The sequence below is a fragment of the Ochotona princeps genome, chromosome 7, assembly GCF_030435755.1.
Source record: "Ochotona princeps isolate mOchPri1 chromosome 7, mOchPri1.hap1, whole genome shotgun sequence".
Classification (NCBI taxonomy): domain Eukaryota; kingdom Metazoa; phylum Chordata; class Mammalia; order Lagomorpha; family Ochotonidae; genus Ochotona; species Ochotona princeps.
The window spans coordinates 52104483-52120459 of NC_080838.1; the positions used below are offsets into that span (position 1 = coordinate 52104483).

The window sequence follows — 15977 nt, forward strand, 5'->3', positions numbered from 1 at the left end:
ACACTTGAGGCGGCTTCCACAAGGACTCCACATATAAAGTGTTCTTCAATCATATATGTATATATATGTGAATGAGTAAATAAATGCAATTCTTACTCATATGTATAGAAAACTTACCTCTTCATTTAAACTGACATACAGTATTTACAAAAGCTATAGCTTTTAACAACACGATTGGTATCTCAAACACCAAGATGGGATGCCATTACCACTCTATTCATGGACAGTCTGTTTTGAATTATACACAAAGGCCAATGAAAGGTGGACAGAGATAAATGTGGGAAGTTCACGCAACCGATATATTTTTGAACTGGATAAGGAGGGAATGGCAGGGCCTTTCAACAGGACAAGTAAAGCAGCAAGAGATGCAAATTTCTGAGACAAAGCCAGAAGTTCAGTTGTGATCACGCTGAGCTTATGGTTATCTGAAACATTTAAATGAGAAAGTCTCAGCAGAAGTCTGACCAAGGTGAGTAGAAAAGCAAGAAGGTGAGTGGATCCTTCAGTCTGGGTCCAAGCCAGTTAAAAACGAAGCATTTAATATCCTCTCACATCTTGCATATCTACAGGAAAGCTTTGACTCAGCTGTTTGCAAATCCTATTTCCCTCATTTCTCACTCATCCAGGTTACTGCAAGACTTGACAGACTTGTTTCCTTGCCTCTGGTTTCTCTCCATCTTCTTCCAAACAGTCTCAATAGATGTTTTGAAAACAATGTCTAAGACTCCACCCAAGCATCTAAGACTTCAACCTCCTAACCTTCATTTCCTTTGCCCTACTTCCTGATGGTCATTATGTTCAACACTACTCCTGCCCCCTGCCACCAAGCCTCCTCCTGGCAGCAGTCCCTGAGGTAACCTTTCCCTTTGAATAGGACCCTGTACTCCACCAAACCCTTGCATTCAGTTTCATCTCAATGACTAGATTACAAATTTCTTAAAGGCAGAGACCATAAACTACTCATTGTATTTACCCCTCAGAGCCATTAGTTATAAAGTAAATTTGAAAGTTCAAAGTTTTTATTTGATGACTAGGAGGGTTTTTTCTTAAAGATGTATTTTTATTGCAAAGGCAGATTTAAAGAGAGAAGGACAGACAAAGAGACAGAGGAAAAAGATCTTCCAAATGCATGATCGCTCCCCAGATGGCCGCCAGCAGCCAGAGCTGATCCAAAGCCAGGAGCCAGGAGCTTCTTTGGAGCAACACATGCGAGTGCAGGGGTTTTCCCAGGCCAACTGGATCAGAAGTGGGAGCCACAGGTTTGTGAACCAGCGTTCTTATGCCATGCTGGTGGTGGAGGATTAGCCAATACAGCCACCTTACCAGCCCCATGAGATTTTAAAAAACTAAACCTCAGTAACTAATGATAGTGCTGATAGAAGGTTTTAAGAGAAACAAATCTCTTAAAAGTATCATTAAACATACAGTTCAGAAGTAAGATATTTTATTTTAATATACTGTGCAGACTACTGAAAAAGAATGCACATGAATTTGAATGGGAGAGAGGAAAAATTCTCTTTTCTTGATCCGTCTTTCTAACAATACACAGTAAAGGTGAATTACATCTGCACTGCACCCTTAATGAGAACAGGGAAGTTAGCAAAATGAACATGACTAGGTGTGTACGGGTTTCTTTTTGCTGACACTGTTGTTCCTGCCAGCTGGGCCATAAATTATTGACTAAGACAATAATTTTGAACCCCAAGCAGCAGTTAGCATAATGTTGGTATCTATTATACTCTGAAAAAGCTTTAATTATAATTGTGTGATAGAAAAAAAATCACCCACTTGACTAAATAACCTTTCCTCCAACACCTGCATCATCATCTTTCTTATTCTGGTCAGATAACCACATACCTGACTTCCCTCTCACTTTCTTCCAGTTTCGCTTCAGACACACCCATTCTGTTGCTAAGTAACAAAACAAACAAGGCCTAGAAGTAACTTTACACAATGGATACCATATTAATACTCACTTATCAATTGAGCAGAAAAGAGAAAAGCCATCTTTATTATGTCTTAGGATATTTTCATATGCTATGTCATTTCAATTAAATTGTACAACAGCCCTAAAAGGCAGGCATGATTATATTTATGTACAAATGAGTAACTGAAACTAAATGACTTATCTAAGGTCACAAAACCAGGAAATGACAGGATTTGCAGTTTGCCTAATTTCAACACCAACATGGTGCTACTCATCTTTTTTTAAACCTTTACCAGGGCCATCTTTAAAATGTCTACATATACAAATGATTCCACACGTTAAAAATTTCTCTTTTTTCTTTTTTTGGAAGCCAGAAACAGAGAAAAGGAGAGACAGCGAGATCTTCCATCTGCAGGTTTATTCCACAGAGGGCCACAAATGGCTGGCGCTGAGCCAATCCAAACCCAGGAGCCAGGAGTTAGGAGCATCCAGGTCTCTCACATGGGTCCTGGGGCCCGAGGACTTGAATCATCCTCCACTGCTTTACCAGGCCATAAGCATGGTGCTGGGTAGGAAGTGGCGCAGCCAGGACATGAACCACCACACATGGGATGCTGGCACTGTGGGAGAAAGCTTAACCTACTATACCAAGGCAGCAGCCCTCAAAATTCTTTTATAAGGATTATTTCAGATGTGATCCAAATAATATTTACAATAAAACTTAAAATTAAACTTGTCTTTAAATATATTTCCTAGGATTTCCCTACCAACATTTAACACAATAAAATCATTTTTTCCTTCAAAGGAATAAATCAAATTTTTTCTGTTAAAAAAAGGCCATGCACTTTCAAAATGTAAAATTCAAATTTAATTAAAAAATGTAACACACTTTACAATTCACATTTAGTAAATCTTGTTGCTATACTGCTACAAAGTATCCAAAACACATGAGCTAAGCTGAGCCTTCCAGTGCAGGAACATTCTTTATTCTGACTGAACTGAAGAATGCAGAGAACCATGGCTGCCTGTTGACTTTGCCAATGACAAGTCACTGCTCTCTAATCCCTTCTCTAGTGAGAAAATGGAGCAAATAGTCCTTAAAACATGTATTTTTAAAAAGTCTTATTCTGAGTTACTTGTGGAATGCAATCATAAAAGCCTGCTAGACACGACACCCTCAGGATCAGCACTGCAGGGGATAAATCCACTAGCTGCAGGTCCAGCCTCTCACAGGAATAATCCCAGGTGCTCTACTTCCCATCTACCTCTCTACTAACGTGCCTGGGAAAAGGGCAAAAAACAGCCCAAGTCCTCCGCCCCGCATAGAAAAACACACAGAGAAAGTTCCTGGCTCCTAGGTTCAATTTGATGAGTAAGGCCATTTTGGGGGGCAAGGGTGGGGAAGAACATGAGGACCGAAACAGATTGGATCTCCCTCTGCCTGCCCCTCTCAGCTGTATTTCCTTCTTTTCTGTAACTCTGCTTTTCAGATACATAAATCTCAAAAAAAAAAAAAAAAAAAAAAGCACCACAAAACACTACACCTTCAAAGTTTTCTAAAGGCTTATTTTATTTTTATTTGAAAGGCACAGTCACAGAGAGAAAAACCGATAGAAAGATCCTCCATCCACTGGTTTACTCCCCAAATGGCTGCAATGGCTGGACTGGAACCAATCCAAGGCCAGCAGCCAGGAGCTTTGTTTCAGGTCTCCCACAAGGGTGCAAAGACCCAAGGACTTGAGACATCCTCTGCCACTTAACCAAGTCACAAGCAGGGAGCTGGATTGGAAGTGCAGCAGCTGAGATGAGACCCGGCACCCACATGGGATGCCAGTGCCACAGGCGGAAACCTAGCCTACTACACCATTATGCCAGCCCCAGTCTCCAAACTTTAATATAGAATTATCCTTTGCAGTCAACAGGCATACAAACTTGGGAAAGAAAAGTAAAAAAAAATCACATTCCGATTTAGGACGAGCAAACACCCATAGAAGTTAGTATCCAAATGAATGTTCCTGTCTACTGGCTGCTAACCTGGTTAACCTCTTTCACCCTATTTCCTTTCAATCTATATGTCAGGGTGTTTCTTTTTAGGATTTGTGTGTGTGTGTGTGTGTGTGTGTGTGTGTGTATGCGTGCACGCCCGCTATTGCTCCACCTTACACCAGACCGCTCACTACATCTTAACCTAGACAGCACAGGCTTTCTATTTGTTAGCATTTACCTGTAGTAAGTCCTTACACACAGCTAATTTCCTGCAGCCAAGTCGTCTTTTCAGGATAAATTTGCAACCATAAACCAAAATGCCAGACACAGCAAGGTGCTTGGTGTTAGATCTGCCGACTACACCGTGAAAAGAAAACAAGAACCGGTTGTAAAAAAAAGGTGTACAGAGACCTTTATTGAGATTTTTATTGAGATTCACTGTCAGGCCCCCTCTCCCTCCGTGCTAGAGGAAGGAGACAGGAGTGTGGAGAAAAGGAAGGCAAAATGGTGAGGGTTTTATATACCCCTTTTGTCGTGGGTGCTGGCACAAACTCCGCTTGAGCCCTAATAAGGTAAGGAATGTTGGCCTAGGCTCCTCATTGGCCGGCTGGAGCCCTGCTAGTCCGATGACGTCTCTGGCTCCTGTATCCCCTTATGGTTCCAGGCTGAGGCCGGAGTGACTTGTCCGGTCTGAAATAAGCCCTATTCCAGCAGGGTAAAGATGGGAGGCAGAGAAAAGGGAACAAAGAAGGAAACATCTCCTGCCATGGTGGCAGGAGGGAGCTGCTGGGGAGGGAAGGGGGCAAGGTGAAGGAGGACAGCGGGAGCCAGGTGGGGACGCTGAAGCACACGAAGGGAAGACAGATGGAAGTGGATGGGCGGGCAGCATGAGGACTTGGTGGACAGGATTGTTGGAGCCGCAGGGGATTCGGAGGTGGGTGAGGATTAGGGGAAGTGGTCACGAGGGGGTGGTGGATAGGGCTGTCAGGGATGGCACCACGGTGGGCAACCAGAACTCTGCTAGAACTTTGCTGTGAGAAGGAGGAAGAAGTGAAGCCGGTCTAAGATGGCAGGGTCTCACTAGCCTTGAGTCATTCCTTACATTATTGCTTTTAGTGTCTTTTATTTCTTTTTTGTTAGAGAGTTAGAGAGAGAGGAATGGACAGAGAAAGAGTGGGAATCATCCATTTGCTGGTTAATTCCCCAGATGGCTCCAATGGCTGTGGTCAGGCCAGGCTGAAGCCAGAAGTTTGGAACTTCCCTTGGTTTCCCACTTGGGTGCAGGGCCTGAGGAACTGGGCCATCCACCACTCTATGGTTCCCAGGGCACAAGCTTTGAGCTGATTAGGCAAATCACATAAAGTCTCTAAGCCAACAGGTAGGTACTCATTTGAAAACTTCTGAAAAGGATTAGTAGCAATCCTTTCTCGATGGATTGATTAAATGATATAGATGAAAATGCATGCACAAAACAGACATATATACAAGCCTGCCCTCTTAGTTATCCCTAAACAATACATCTAATTTTAAGGATGGAGTAAGATATAATCACTTAGCCCTCAAAAGCAGTCATCCTTCCACCTCAGAATTAAAAACAAACCAGGCACTGGCATTGTGGCATAAAGGTTAAAGCTACCTCATGTGAGGAAGCACCCCATATGAACACTGCTTCGAGTCACAGCCACTTCACTGCAGGTCCGTCTCTCTGGTAATGGCCTGGGAGAGCAACGACATTTGGCCAAGTGTTTGGGACTCTGTCACCAACACAATTAGCCCCAGATGAAGTTCCTGTCTCCTGGCTTACAAGGGCTCAATCCAGGCTCAGGCCTGACCATCCGGGAAATGAACCAGCAAACTGAAGCACGTGCGCTTTCTCTCTCTCTCTCGTTCTCTCTCTCTCTCTTTCTCTCTCTCTCCCTCCCATCCTCCTTCCCTTCCTCTCTCTCATTCTAACTCTGCTTTATAAATAAATAAATAAATCTTAAATAAACAAAAAAGCCAATATAGTGAAATAGAGTGAAAGCTCAACTGCATAACGTACATGAATAAAACACAGGAAATCACTGAGAACTACCAATTTCAAGGGGATCATATGCAACTACAGTTATTAAAAGAAAGTACAATCCAACTAAGTATGTGTCTTTTAATTCATATTAATTGAAATATCTCAGGCAAAGAACTGAAAAGTTTGATTAAAAAATGCTTTCTAATCTCTTAACACTACGCTATCAGTGACAAACAGAATAGAATCCATATAGCTAACATTATTATGATATTAAGCAATCCATTAAAATAAAACAATAGCTTCAGTCTGGTACTAAAGCTACTTTTTCCTGTTTTTTTTCTTGTAGCTTGATGTGCCTATTAAATTATTCCAACCTGTCTTTCACTTATAGTAGTTATTGGATCTCTCACAATTTTCCTTCTTGTTTGAAGACTGTAAAAGGAGAATGCAGGACAAAAGTACAACAATATTTTTCAAAACTCAATCCTTCTAGATCTTTCACTTCCAGTCATAACAAATTATATACTAAATGAAGGTTTAAGAACAAAAACAAAAAACAGAAGAACCAAAAGCATGTCACTACCAATAATATAAAAAGAGAGGATGATTTTAAAAAGATACATGTACAATACATATTGTTTATATATTACAAATATATAGTGACCCTATAAGGATCCATTTAAAACTATGAAATCAGGGCGAATATGTATGATATTTTCTGCTGATTAAATTGTATTTGAGTAGCCATCTGACCTATTCTTCGCCTTTTTAAAGTCAACTGAATGTCACAAGCCACGCTGTTAACCTGGCACAGTTTACGATAACTCCAATGAATAAAGTACAATTTCCTGATTCTTTCAGCCAAAAAAAGCAAATTTAAGTTGATTTCCTATAATAATAAGCTCTAGGGAACTTATCCACTTACAGTTGAAAAACCAGAACAAGAACCAAAATTTTTATTGCAAAAATGGAATTTAGAATAACCGATGACCTCACTTCATGGTTAAGAAAACTAAGGAGTTGAGTGATTTGCCCGAAATCATATAAAGAACAAGTTTATCTGTTCTGTGTACAGATAATTATTGAAACAGATTAAATAGTTTTAAACCTGATTTATGGTAAACAATTCATGAACATCAAAGTTTTTGAAACTATTGTTCTCATGTAATTTTAAAAATGGTCTATTTTGACTTGCATGAAAATCATAGGTAAAATGTATCTGATATTTAAAAACAAGTACAATCACTGTAAGCAGAATTTTTCATAACCAGGTTTATAGATCTTCTGGAATTAGCACAAGCTGCAGAACAAAAATTTCCCCAAGCCTTTAGAAGGCAACAGAAACCAAAATAAAATCTTTCAGATTTCTTCATTCCTTAGATCCTTAGGGTAGAGGGAAAAAATGACTTACTTTTCAGGATATCACAGCATGGTATGTTCATAGTATTTCATGCCCTCAAATTAAGCCAGATACAAAACAGTTAAAAATTATTTTAATCAAGTAAGTATCTTTATCTTAGTTTTTCTTATCAAAAATCCCATTTTAGGATATTGAGGGTGGGTCAAAAGATGAAATCAATTTTTTTTAAATGACATATACACATGAAAAAAAAAAAGAGAATATCAGCAATATAATGTAAAAAAAATTCACAAATCCAAACTGTTGGTGATTCCAAAATACAAACAGGTTTCCCATTCCCATCCTTTCCCTGGCGACTGCTGGGCGACGTGAGCAGAGTCTGCATCACGACACGCACGGTCTCCCCAGGGCTGCAGGGAAAAGGCTGTGTTCCAATAATGAAATATGTTCTCTTCCAAGCCCTGCTCTACAGCTGGCCAACAAACTGCAACTTTCCAACGTTTCTGGCCATTTTAACAGACTCTCCAAAACTTATTTACAAACATCACAATGGTCCACCTGTACCTATTTCCCACCGCCTCTCTGATCTCATCTCTGAAATTCATGAAACATACAGGGTCTTCAAAAAGTTCATGAAAAATGCATATTATCAAAAAACAGTTGAACTGATTTCATTATTTTTTGCACCAAAATAACTTATTTCATCTCCATGAACTTTTTAAAGTGCTCCTAAATCATTCCAATTTTGGTAAACAACACCAGTGTCTATCAAACAATTACTGGTTCAAAACCCGAAACACAAAATTACATACAAATATAATCAAAAAAAAAAACATGACCTTCACTTTCAAGAAGTCTCATTAACAGAGCTACTCCATATGAAATGATTGGTTAATAACATAGGCAGCAGTGGATATGGCAATTAGCTAATTAGATTTATTTGTGACTCATACAAGCAGCCCTGTTATTCCTGATTATACCTAGCATGTAACTAAATGCTAAATTGAATGGTATAAAGTGTTTCATGTAAGTTCAGAGGAGAAAACAGGGAAGAAGTGACAATACCAACAAAAGGCTGCAGGAGACAAAGCTCACCATTTAGTGTTATGGATATGAAGGCATGTGTTGGCATGGAATGAGCAGTGGACATTCCAGATGGAGTGAATTTTATCAGAGATCATATGAGCATGTGTAGCACAGTGATAAGCCTGTCTTAAATGGAACAGAGGGTATTTAATGATAAGCAGTGGGGATCTGCAGTGGACTTTCAGAGTAGAAACAGGTTACAGAGAACATAACCTTCAAAGTAGGGGACTCACATCTAGACAAATCTCATGCCCCATGCTGTGGGCACCCAGACTGGACATGCTGGAACCCTTTCATCGGTTTGATACACTCCCTGCATTGCTCTGAAATGGTTCACACCAGCTCCTCTCAGGAAGCAACAGCAGCTACCTCCTACCTCTCCTATCGGACTCCTCACACACATTTCCAGGACGGCCAGTAATAAACAAATGTAAGACAAGAAGCATGAATGCCTAATTCTTGTCTCAAAACAAGACAGATTTTATGGTGCAATTTTGTCCCCATGTTCTTGCCAGATCAAGTGAGGCTAGACATCCTCCGAAACCACATCTCTGGGCATCTCAATTTTTTCTTCCACATACTAATCCATTCATTTGCTCAAGTAACAGTTTAAAGGATCCCCTTAACCTATCCTTCCACTGGAATCCCCTTCTCAGGCTCTGCTTCCAGAACAAGTGGACTAAAATGTCTGTTGGGGAGTGTACTACGCAGTCATGAAGAAAACAAGACAGTAATGTTGTAGGGAATGTGGTGTGGTGGGTGAGAATGGGCTATAAAAGAATGAGCTGAAGGCCAATTAACGATGCTGAGCACATTCAGGAATATTTGCCGGTTGGCGTGAAAGCATAAAGACACAATGTCCTTACTACAGAAAAGAACCAAAAGGAACTTGTCAAAGTTGTCTCTTTTTCTTAAAAGGCAAATGTATAACTGCAATAGTACTCAGTCTTATATCACAAATTTTCTCAAATGTACACACTATCAAGACAGAGACATTATCTCACACAAGAAGCATTCAAACACATTAACAGAATTGTAATTAACACTCAAACAACCTCTAAAATTCTCCCTCATGTTTTTGGTGCCTGAATACCCATAATGAGAGACTTAAAAGATAAGATTTAAGCAGAACCTTGAAATATTTGTAACAAGTTGGTTTTATAAATTGGTTTGCTAAATTTTGTACTTAGTAACTCAAAAGAATCTTCATTAATAGTTAGTAGCAGATTTCTTAAATTGGAAATATATTCAAACAGTAACATCTAGTTTCCATCTATCCTTATATCCCATAGTGTTTTCAAATACAAAATATGATGCTGGGTCCTAGGTTTTATAAAATAAGGAGCACAATGTGAAAGAAAACAAACAGACTGATATAAAATAAATGATACACAGCTCAGGAAAAGATCTTATACTCTTACATGAACTTCCAATTTTAGAATGTGAGAAGCAGTGCATAATTCCTATTTGTTTTGTTTCCTGATATCTTGGACAAGTTAAACCAAATTTTTCATTCCATCTCAATGTAAGAAAGGATATTACCCAAATGGAAATTTGTAAAATTAATTTGTTCCTAATGTATTACCTTTCTATCCATTAAATTACTTTCATCAAAATACAGCTTTTGAAATTTAAATTCAAAATACATATAATCATGATGTACTAACTCACTGAAAAGAAATTTCCTCTTTTACTTTTTAGGAAAAAAGTATTTGCTAGAAGTCACAATACATTAAAGCAGAGATAGCTGCAAGTCTATATCAGTCTAGCTTTATAAAAAAATTTCCTATCTGGCTTTAAAACCAAACTGTCACTCATCCAAGAAATCAAATATAATTAACACTGTACAAAGCCTATCAACATTAATCCCTGAAACAGAAGTAGCAAAGAATGGAGAATCATTCCCAAAGGGCTTTCCGCAGAATACCAATCTCAGAAGCAGTTCCAAGACACAAAGTTTCCATTACCCAATACCTTTGGAAGGTGCCAAGTATTCCGTCCCTTTCTCAAAGACTCACGTCATTCTTGGTAATTTATGGAAAACAATGAGATTTGGTAGGGTGAAGAAAAATGCTTTACAAATCTGATAACTAAAAAACACTAAAAATCATCAAAACACGACTTGTTCCAAATCCTCCAGCATTAAATGATCATTATCATATGTTCCCTTCCTTATCATTTTAAAGGTTCTGAGATATTCTTTTATGACACTCTCTCCACTTTGTTTTTTTTCCTTCTCTAAAGCCCAAAACAATGCAATAATTCTAACTTTACAATTCATCACATTAATAGGAATTTCATCAAATATAAACACTGTTCTTTACTTCTAGAAACTGTGATTCAGCATATGAATTACTATTTTTAACAAGTGTTGCAGGTGATTTTTAAAGCAAGCCAAATATTGAAATGTTCCAAATACTTGATATTTTAAAAGTAACTTTTCTGATCTGACAAAAACAAAAAAGCCATGAAAGACATAAACTGTGGAAAGCCAAACAATATCTTAAAAGAATATTCTTTGATTGTTCAGACTATTAAGGCCAAGAATTTCACTACGGTAAAAAACTCTTGACCTGCACTAAATTGAGAAATTTCAAGAATTCTTGAATTCTTCTGATCTCAAGCACTCAATTTTATGAGTACATAAATGCATGCCTCTTTAGTGGGAAATAATCCAAAGCTTTTAGCAATGTTCATACTGCTGCATTATCTGATTTGAAAGTTACTATACTTTTTATTTATCTATCTGAAACAATGGGTGTAGCAGCTACATCTTATTGAACAGCATGAAGCAGACACATGCAAAACACATTCCTCCATGTTGCTTTCCCTCTCACAACCAAACAAAAAGCAGTTTACCTCTGCAGAGTCATATTCAAAGAGCCTGTGCAACCCTTAATCTTGTTCTGAGCTTCCAGATGAGTCATCCCATGTGCACTTATTCCATCGATGCTGAGGACCACATCGCCTATCCTCACGTTTGCTTGGGATGCCTTGCCTCCATCTTTTAGCTGTAAGAAACATGTCATATTATTAAGAATTCCACTCTTTAAAATAGCAACAACAATGAAATGCTGCAATAATTCACTTATACCAAAATAAATACATATTATTATTAGAGTAACTCAATGCTACCTTCTTTGATAATGTAAAGATAAAATTCCAATAATGTTCACACTTATTTTCTCGAATTTCCACTTAGTCTATTAAAACTGAATCTATTTGGTGCTGTGACATAAAGCCTCTCTCTGTAGTGTTGACACCCCATATGAGCGCCAGTTTGAGTCTTGGCTGTCCCACTTCTGATCCAGCTCCTATAATATCCGAAAGCAGCAGAAGATGGCCCAAGTCTCTGGGGGCTCTGCAGCCATGTGAGAGAGACCAGGAAGAAGCTCCAGGTTCCTGACCTCAGAAGAGCCCAGCTCTAGCAATTACAACCACCTGGGGAATGAACCAGAGACAGAAAATCTCTCTCCTTCTTTCTCCGTAAATCTGCCTTTCAAAAAAAACAAGTGGAAAAAAAACCTGATAGACAGTTCTGAGCTAGGTTCCCTGCTGAAGTCTCCAATTCTTGATTGTGTAACAGGACTAAGTGACAGTTTGAATAAGGATAAATGCCCAAGGAAACCCCACATTTCAGCAAAAGAAAAAGAATCTAATCTGAATGGCATTTCTATACTTTTATATTAATCTTTGAAAGCCTTTAAATAACTACATTTTTGTTTTGAGTACAAAGAATAACACAGAAGGAGGAGGACCTACTGAATAGGAGTCCTTCCTGTTGAGTTCAATTCACGTCCAGTGTTTGGGGACTGTATTCATTTACACCACAGGCCCCATATCTTTAACTTTGGCTCTGTTTCCTCCTCCAGGCTTCCAGCAGGAAAGGAGGGAAACACATTGTATCTGAGACTGCCTGCGTTTTCTTCTGTGTGATCGGTCTTTAATAACCAAGCTTTTTTTCTTTTGTTCAATAAAATTCTGTCCCATTATTTATTTTTTTCAAATTTTATGCATAAAGCTTCAAAAGCAGTAAACAAAATCACAATAAGACAGAATTTTCATCTAGAAACCGAAAAAAGTATAAATCAGAACAAACCATTTAAAAATAAATGATAAGTTCAGTATTCAGTAAGTACAAGCAGATCAAATCGAATATTGTAGCTATTGGAAAATGGGTGAGTCTGGATCCCCAAAAAAGAAAGAAATAGAATTAATCAACATCCTCAATTACTTGAAACTAAAGATTTTATGCACAGTTTGGTATGCAAGAAAAGTTCTAGAAATGAATAGTATTGATTACTGTAGAACAATGTGAAAGCACTCAGATAACACAACTGAATTGTATACTTGAAATAATTAAAGTAACTAACTTTATGTTACGTGAATCAACAATCTTAGAGAACATTTTACTAAAATGTTTGACAGAAAGAACACAAAACAAATCCCCAGGTTACTTCAGAACTGATGGCTAGATTTCATTCGAAGGCAAAGTGATAAATACAATGGACATTATTTGTTCAGTTAGGCTTTCCTTGCCATTAATTACCAAAATCTTTACTTAAAAATGATTATCCATGTAAATCAGTTCCATACATGAGAACAAATATTTAGATGTAAAAATCAACGAAATAGAGGCCAAAGCTGTGGTGTAGTGGGTAAGACCCCTGCCTGCAACACCAGCATCTCATATGAGCATTGATTCGAATCCCAGCTGCTTCAACTTGGATCCAGCTCCCTGCTGATGCATCTGGAAAAGCAGGGGAAGATGTCCCCAGTCCTAGAGCCATTAACGCTTCTGGGAGTCTGGGAGGAAGTTCCTGCTTCCTTTCTTTGGCCTGGCCTGCCCAGTCGCTTTGGGGAGTAAACCAGTGAATGAAAATCAATTTCTCTCTCTCCCTCTCTCTCTACTTGGCTTCTCCCTCTCCGTAACTCTACCTTTAAAACAGATAAATAAATGATATGCATCTAAATTTTAAAGAGATAAATGTATGTTACACATGTATTTACAATTTATATGCATGTAAATTATCCTGTCAGTCACAAAAAGTAGCCTTAAAACAAAAGTAGTAAACTCTACAGGTATTTACTCCAAATGTATCCAACAGAACCAGTATAAATAGTCCCAGTTCACTGTTAATGTAATGATAATGAACATTATAGAAATCACTCTGTGTCATAATCAGATAAACTTTAACTCCTTTGCTTCACCTGCCTACTAGATTTTGAAAGTCCACCATCTCAAGATGATTAAACTCAATTTCTCAGAAATACTGCATTTTAAGGCTTTTACTGTTACTTGTTTCTAATCTTTTTTAATTTCAAAAACTTTGATTTTTCACTTTACTTGAAAGATCTAAAGAGAAAAATAGCTTTCACCTATTGGTTGACTCCCCAAATGCCCTTGACACCTGGCGTTGGGTCAGCTGAAGCCAGGAATGTGAAACCCAATCCAAGTCTCCCCCAACGCATGGCAGGGAACCAAGGACTTGGGGCATCACGTGCTGCCTTCCAGGGATTGCAGTAGCAGGAAACTGGATCAGGAGCAGAGCTGGGAGTCATTCCAGGCACTCAGATATGGGTGGGATATATGCATCTAAACGATGGCTTAACTATGACCCAAATGCTCATCTAGGGTTACTTTTATTCTAAATGCTATTCTTATATTCATGTCACAGTAGACAGAAAGCCTGTAGCACCACAAATTCTGCCTCTTCCTTATGTATTTCATCTAAGAAAATTACAAAATTTTGTCAATTTTTTCATTACTCTTCTATGCTAGCTGATTAACATTCACCTTGATTTTACCTATTATAGCCTACTTAGCCCAAGATTTTTCTAAAAATTTACTCCACATTCAGCATTGCCATATCTCCCCCTGCTTCCATTGCCACATTTCCATTTTGGTGCCCCCACTACTGCTCACACTGCAAAAGTTCTAATGTTAATTTCTTTTTTTTTTTTCAATAAAAGGAGGGCCGAAAAGTTTCAAATTCATTTTGCTTAAACAATCTAAGACAAAGTGGAAGCCTGAAATATGAGCAATTTGTACTTTGTTACCAATCTGATTCCAATTCAAAACAAGCTCCACAGGTCAAGGGTCGTATTTTGCAATTTGCTTTTCTCCAAGATCTTTGACTTTGAATATCATAGCCTTCACAAAAAACTATTTTCTTAGATAACATCAAATTTAAAAATAGTCTATCAATTGCTATGTTGAATTCTAGTAGAACCACAGAAATACTCCAAAGTGTTCACAGAAAACTGAATTAAGTTTTTTCTGGTTCAAATAATTTGAAATCCATCTACCTTTTGTTTGTGATATGTACCTTCCAAGAACACTTTGAATTTCACTGTATGCATGGTTATCAAATTTCTTTGCTCCAAAAGTCTGTTTTTTTTGTTTTTTTTGTTTTTTGTTTTGAAATGTAGCATTAAAGACAGAAAGAAATACCATCTATTCACTGCCCAACTCCTCTATAAAGCCACAATAACCAGGGCCAGGTTGATCCAAGAATCGGAGTCAGGAGCTTCCTAAGGGGTTTCCCACATGGGTACAGGGGCCCAAGAACTTGGATCAGCTTCTGCTGCGTTCCAAGGCACATTAGCAGAGAACTGGGTCTGAAGTAGAGCAGCCAGGACTTGGAACAGGAACACATATGGGATACTGGTACTGCAGGCAGAGACTTTAACTACTATACCACAGCACTGTGCCCTAAAATAACTTTTAATTCCACTTTCTTCAAACTTTTTCAAATATTGATCCACATATTTTTCATCTACTACAAAGAGAAAAAAAAATTCTCAAATAAAAAGCTGAATCTTAACTGCACTAAATTGACCTCAGTCAGAAGCAAAATATTTTCCCAGTAAAACAAAATCGATTCATTTTAAATAGTTTATTATATATGGTGTCTAGAATCTCCAAATACATGCTACAACTTCTCTCAGAAACGCAATGTTTCTAACTTAAGTTTGGAAGTGCTTACCTGCACTTATCCTCAATCATTTCCTAAACGCAAAAGTGGATATAAATGCCCATTCTCTACCTGCTCAATTTTTCCTATATTCAAACTGCCACACAAATTCCCTTTGCTTTACAGTTTTAGGTTTTCTAACTCTCTGTCCATCTTCAGTGTTCTCTATCAGTGTTTCTTCTACTCAGACAATTTAAATGTAGGGGATGAAACCTGAGCAAATGCTGTATTTGATAGAAACAAATTGAGGATTTGTGAAAAGGCAACGCCTTACTGAGTATTCTTACGCATTTCATTTATCTCCAGGACTATTAGAGATAAACATGCTTCTTTTCTCCTAATTGGGTAGAATGCAGCATTATTATGAATTGTGAGCAGCCAAGGAAAGTATACAAGATCACTCATTACTTACATAGCTCATTTACCATTTTTGGAAGTCTGAATAGCTGCATTTGTTTGAAGCAGTAGTAACTTCCTGTCATCTGTATATCTTGTACATATAATTATGGCAGCCTTAGTGTGTCTGTTTTTCATAAATGCACTATATGTAAGACAGAAGCAGACGAGGGAGGTTCCCAGGTCAAACTCAGTGTACATAAAATTAACCCCAGGAAAATGTCTCTCATTTGATGTTTA

At 38.1% G+C, this 15977-nt stretch overlaps 1 protein-coding gene across 7 annotated transcripts in view; it reads right to left on the minus strand.

Annotated features, from left to right (window-relative positions):
- The window catches only part of PDLIM5 (PDZ and LIM domain 5), a 182538-nt gene that overhangs the window by 114853 nt on the left and 51708 nt on the right, over window positions 1-15977 (minus strand). For all 7 annotated transcript variants that reach the window (XR_009245842.1, XM_058667038.1, XM_058667037.1 and 4 more), the window contains exon 2: window positions 11224-11375. Coding sequence is in view for 6 of the 7 variants with exons in the window: in XM_058667038.1 (XP_058523021.1) it covers window positions 11224-11375 (152 nt within the window). In the remaining variant the exon portion in view is untranslated. The remainder of the gene's footprint in view (window positions 1-11223; window positions 11376-15977) is intronic.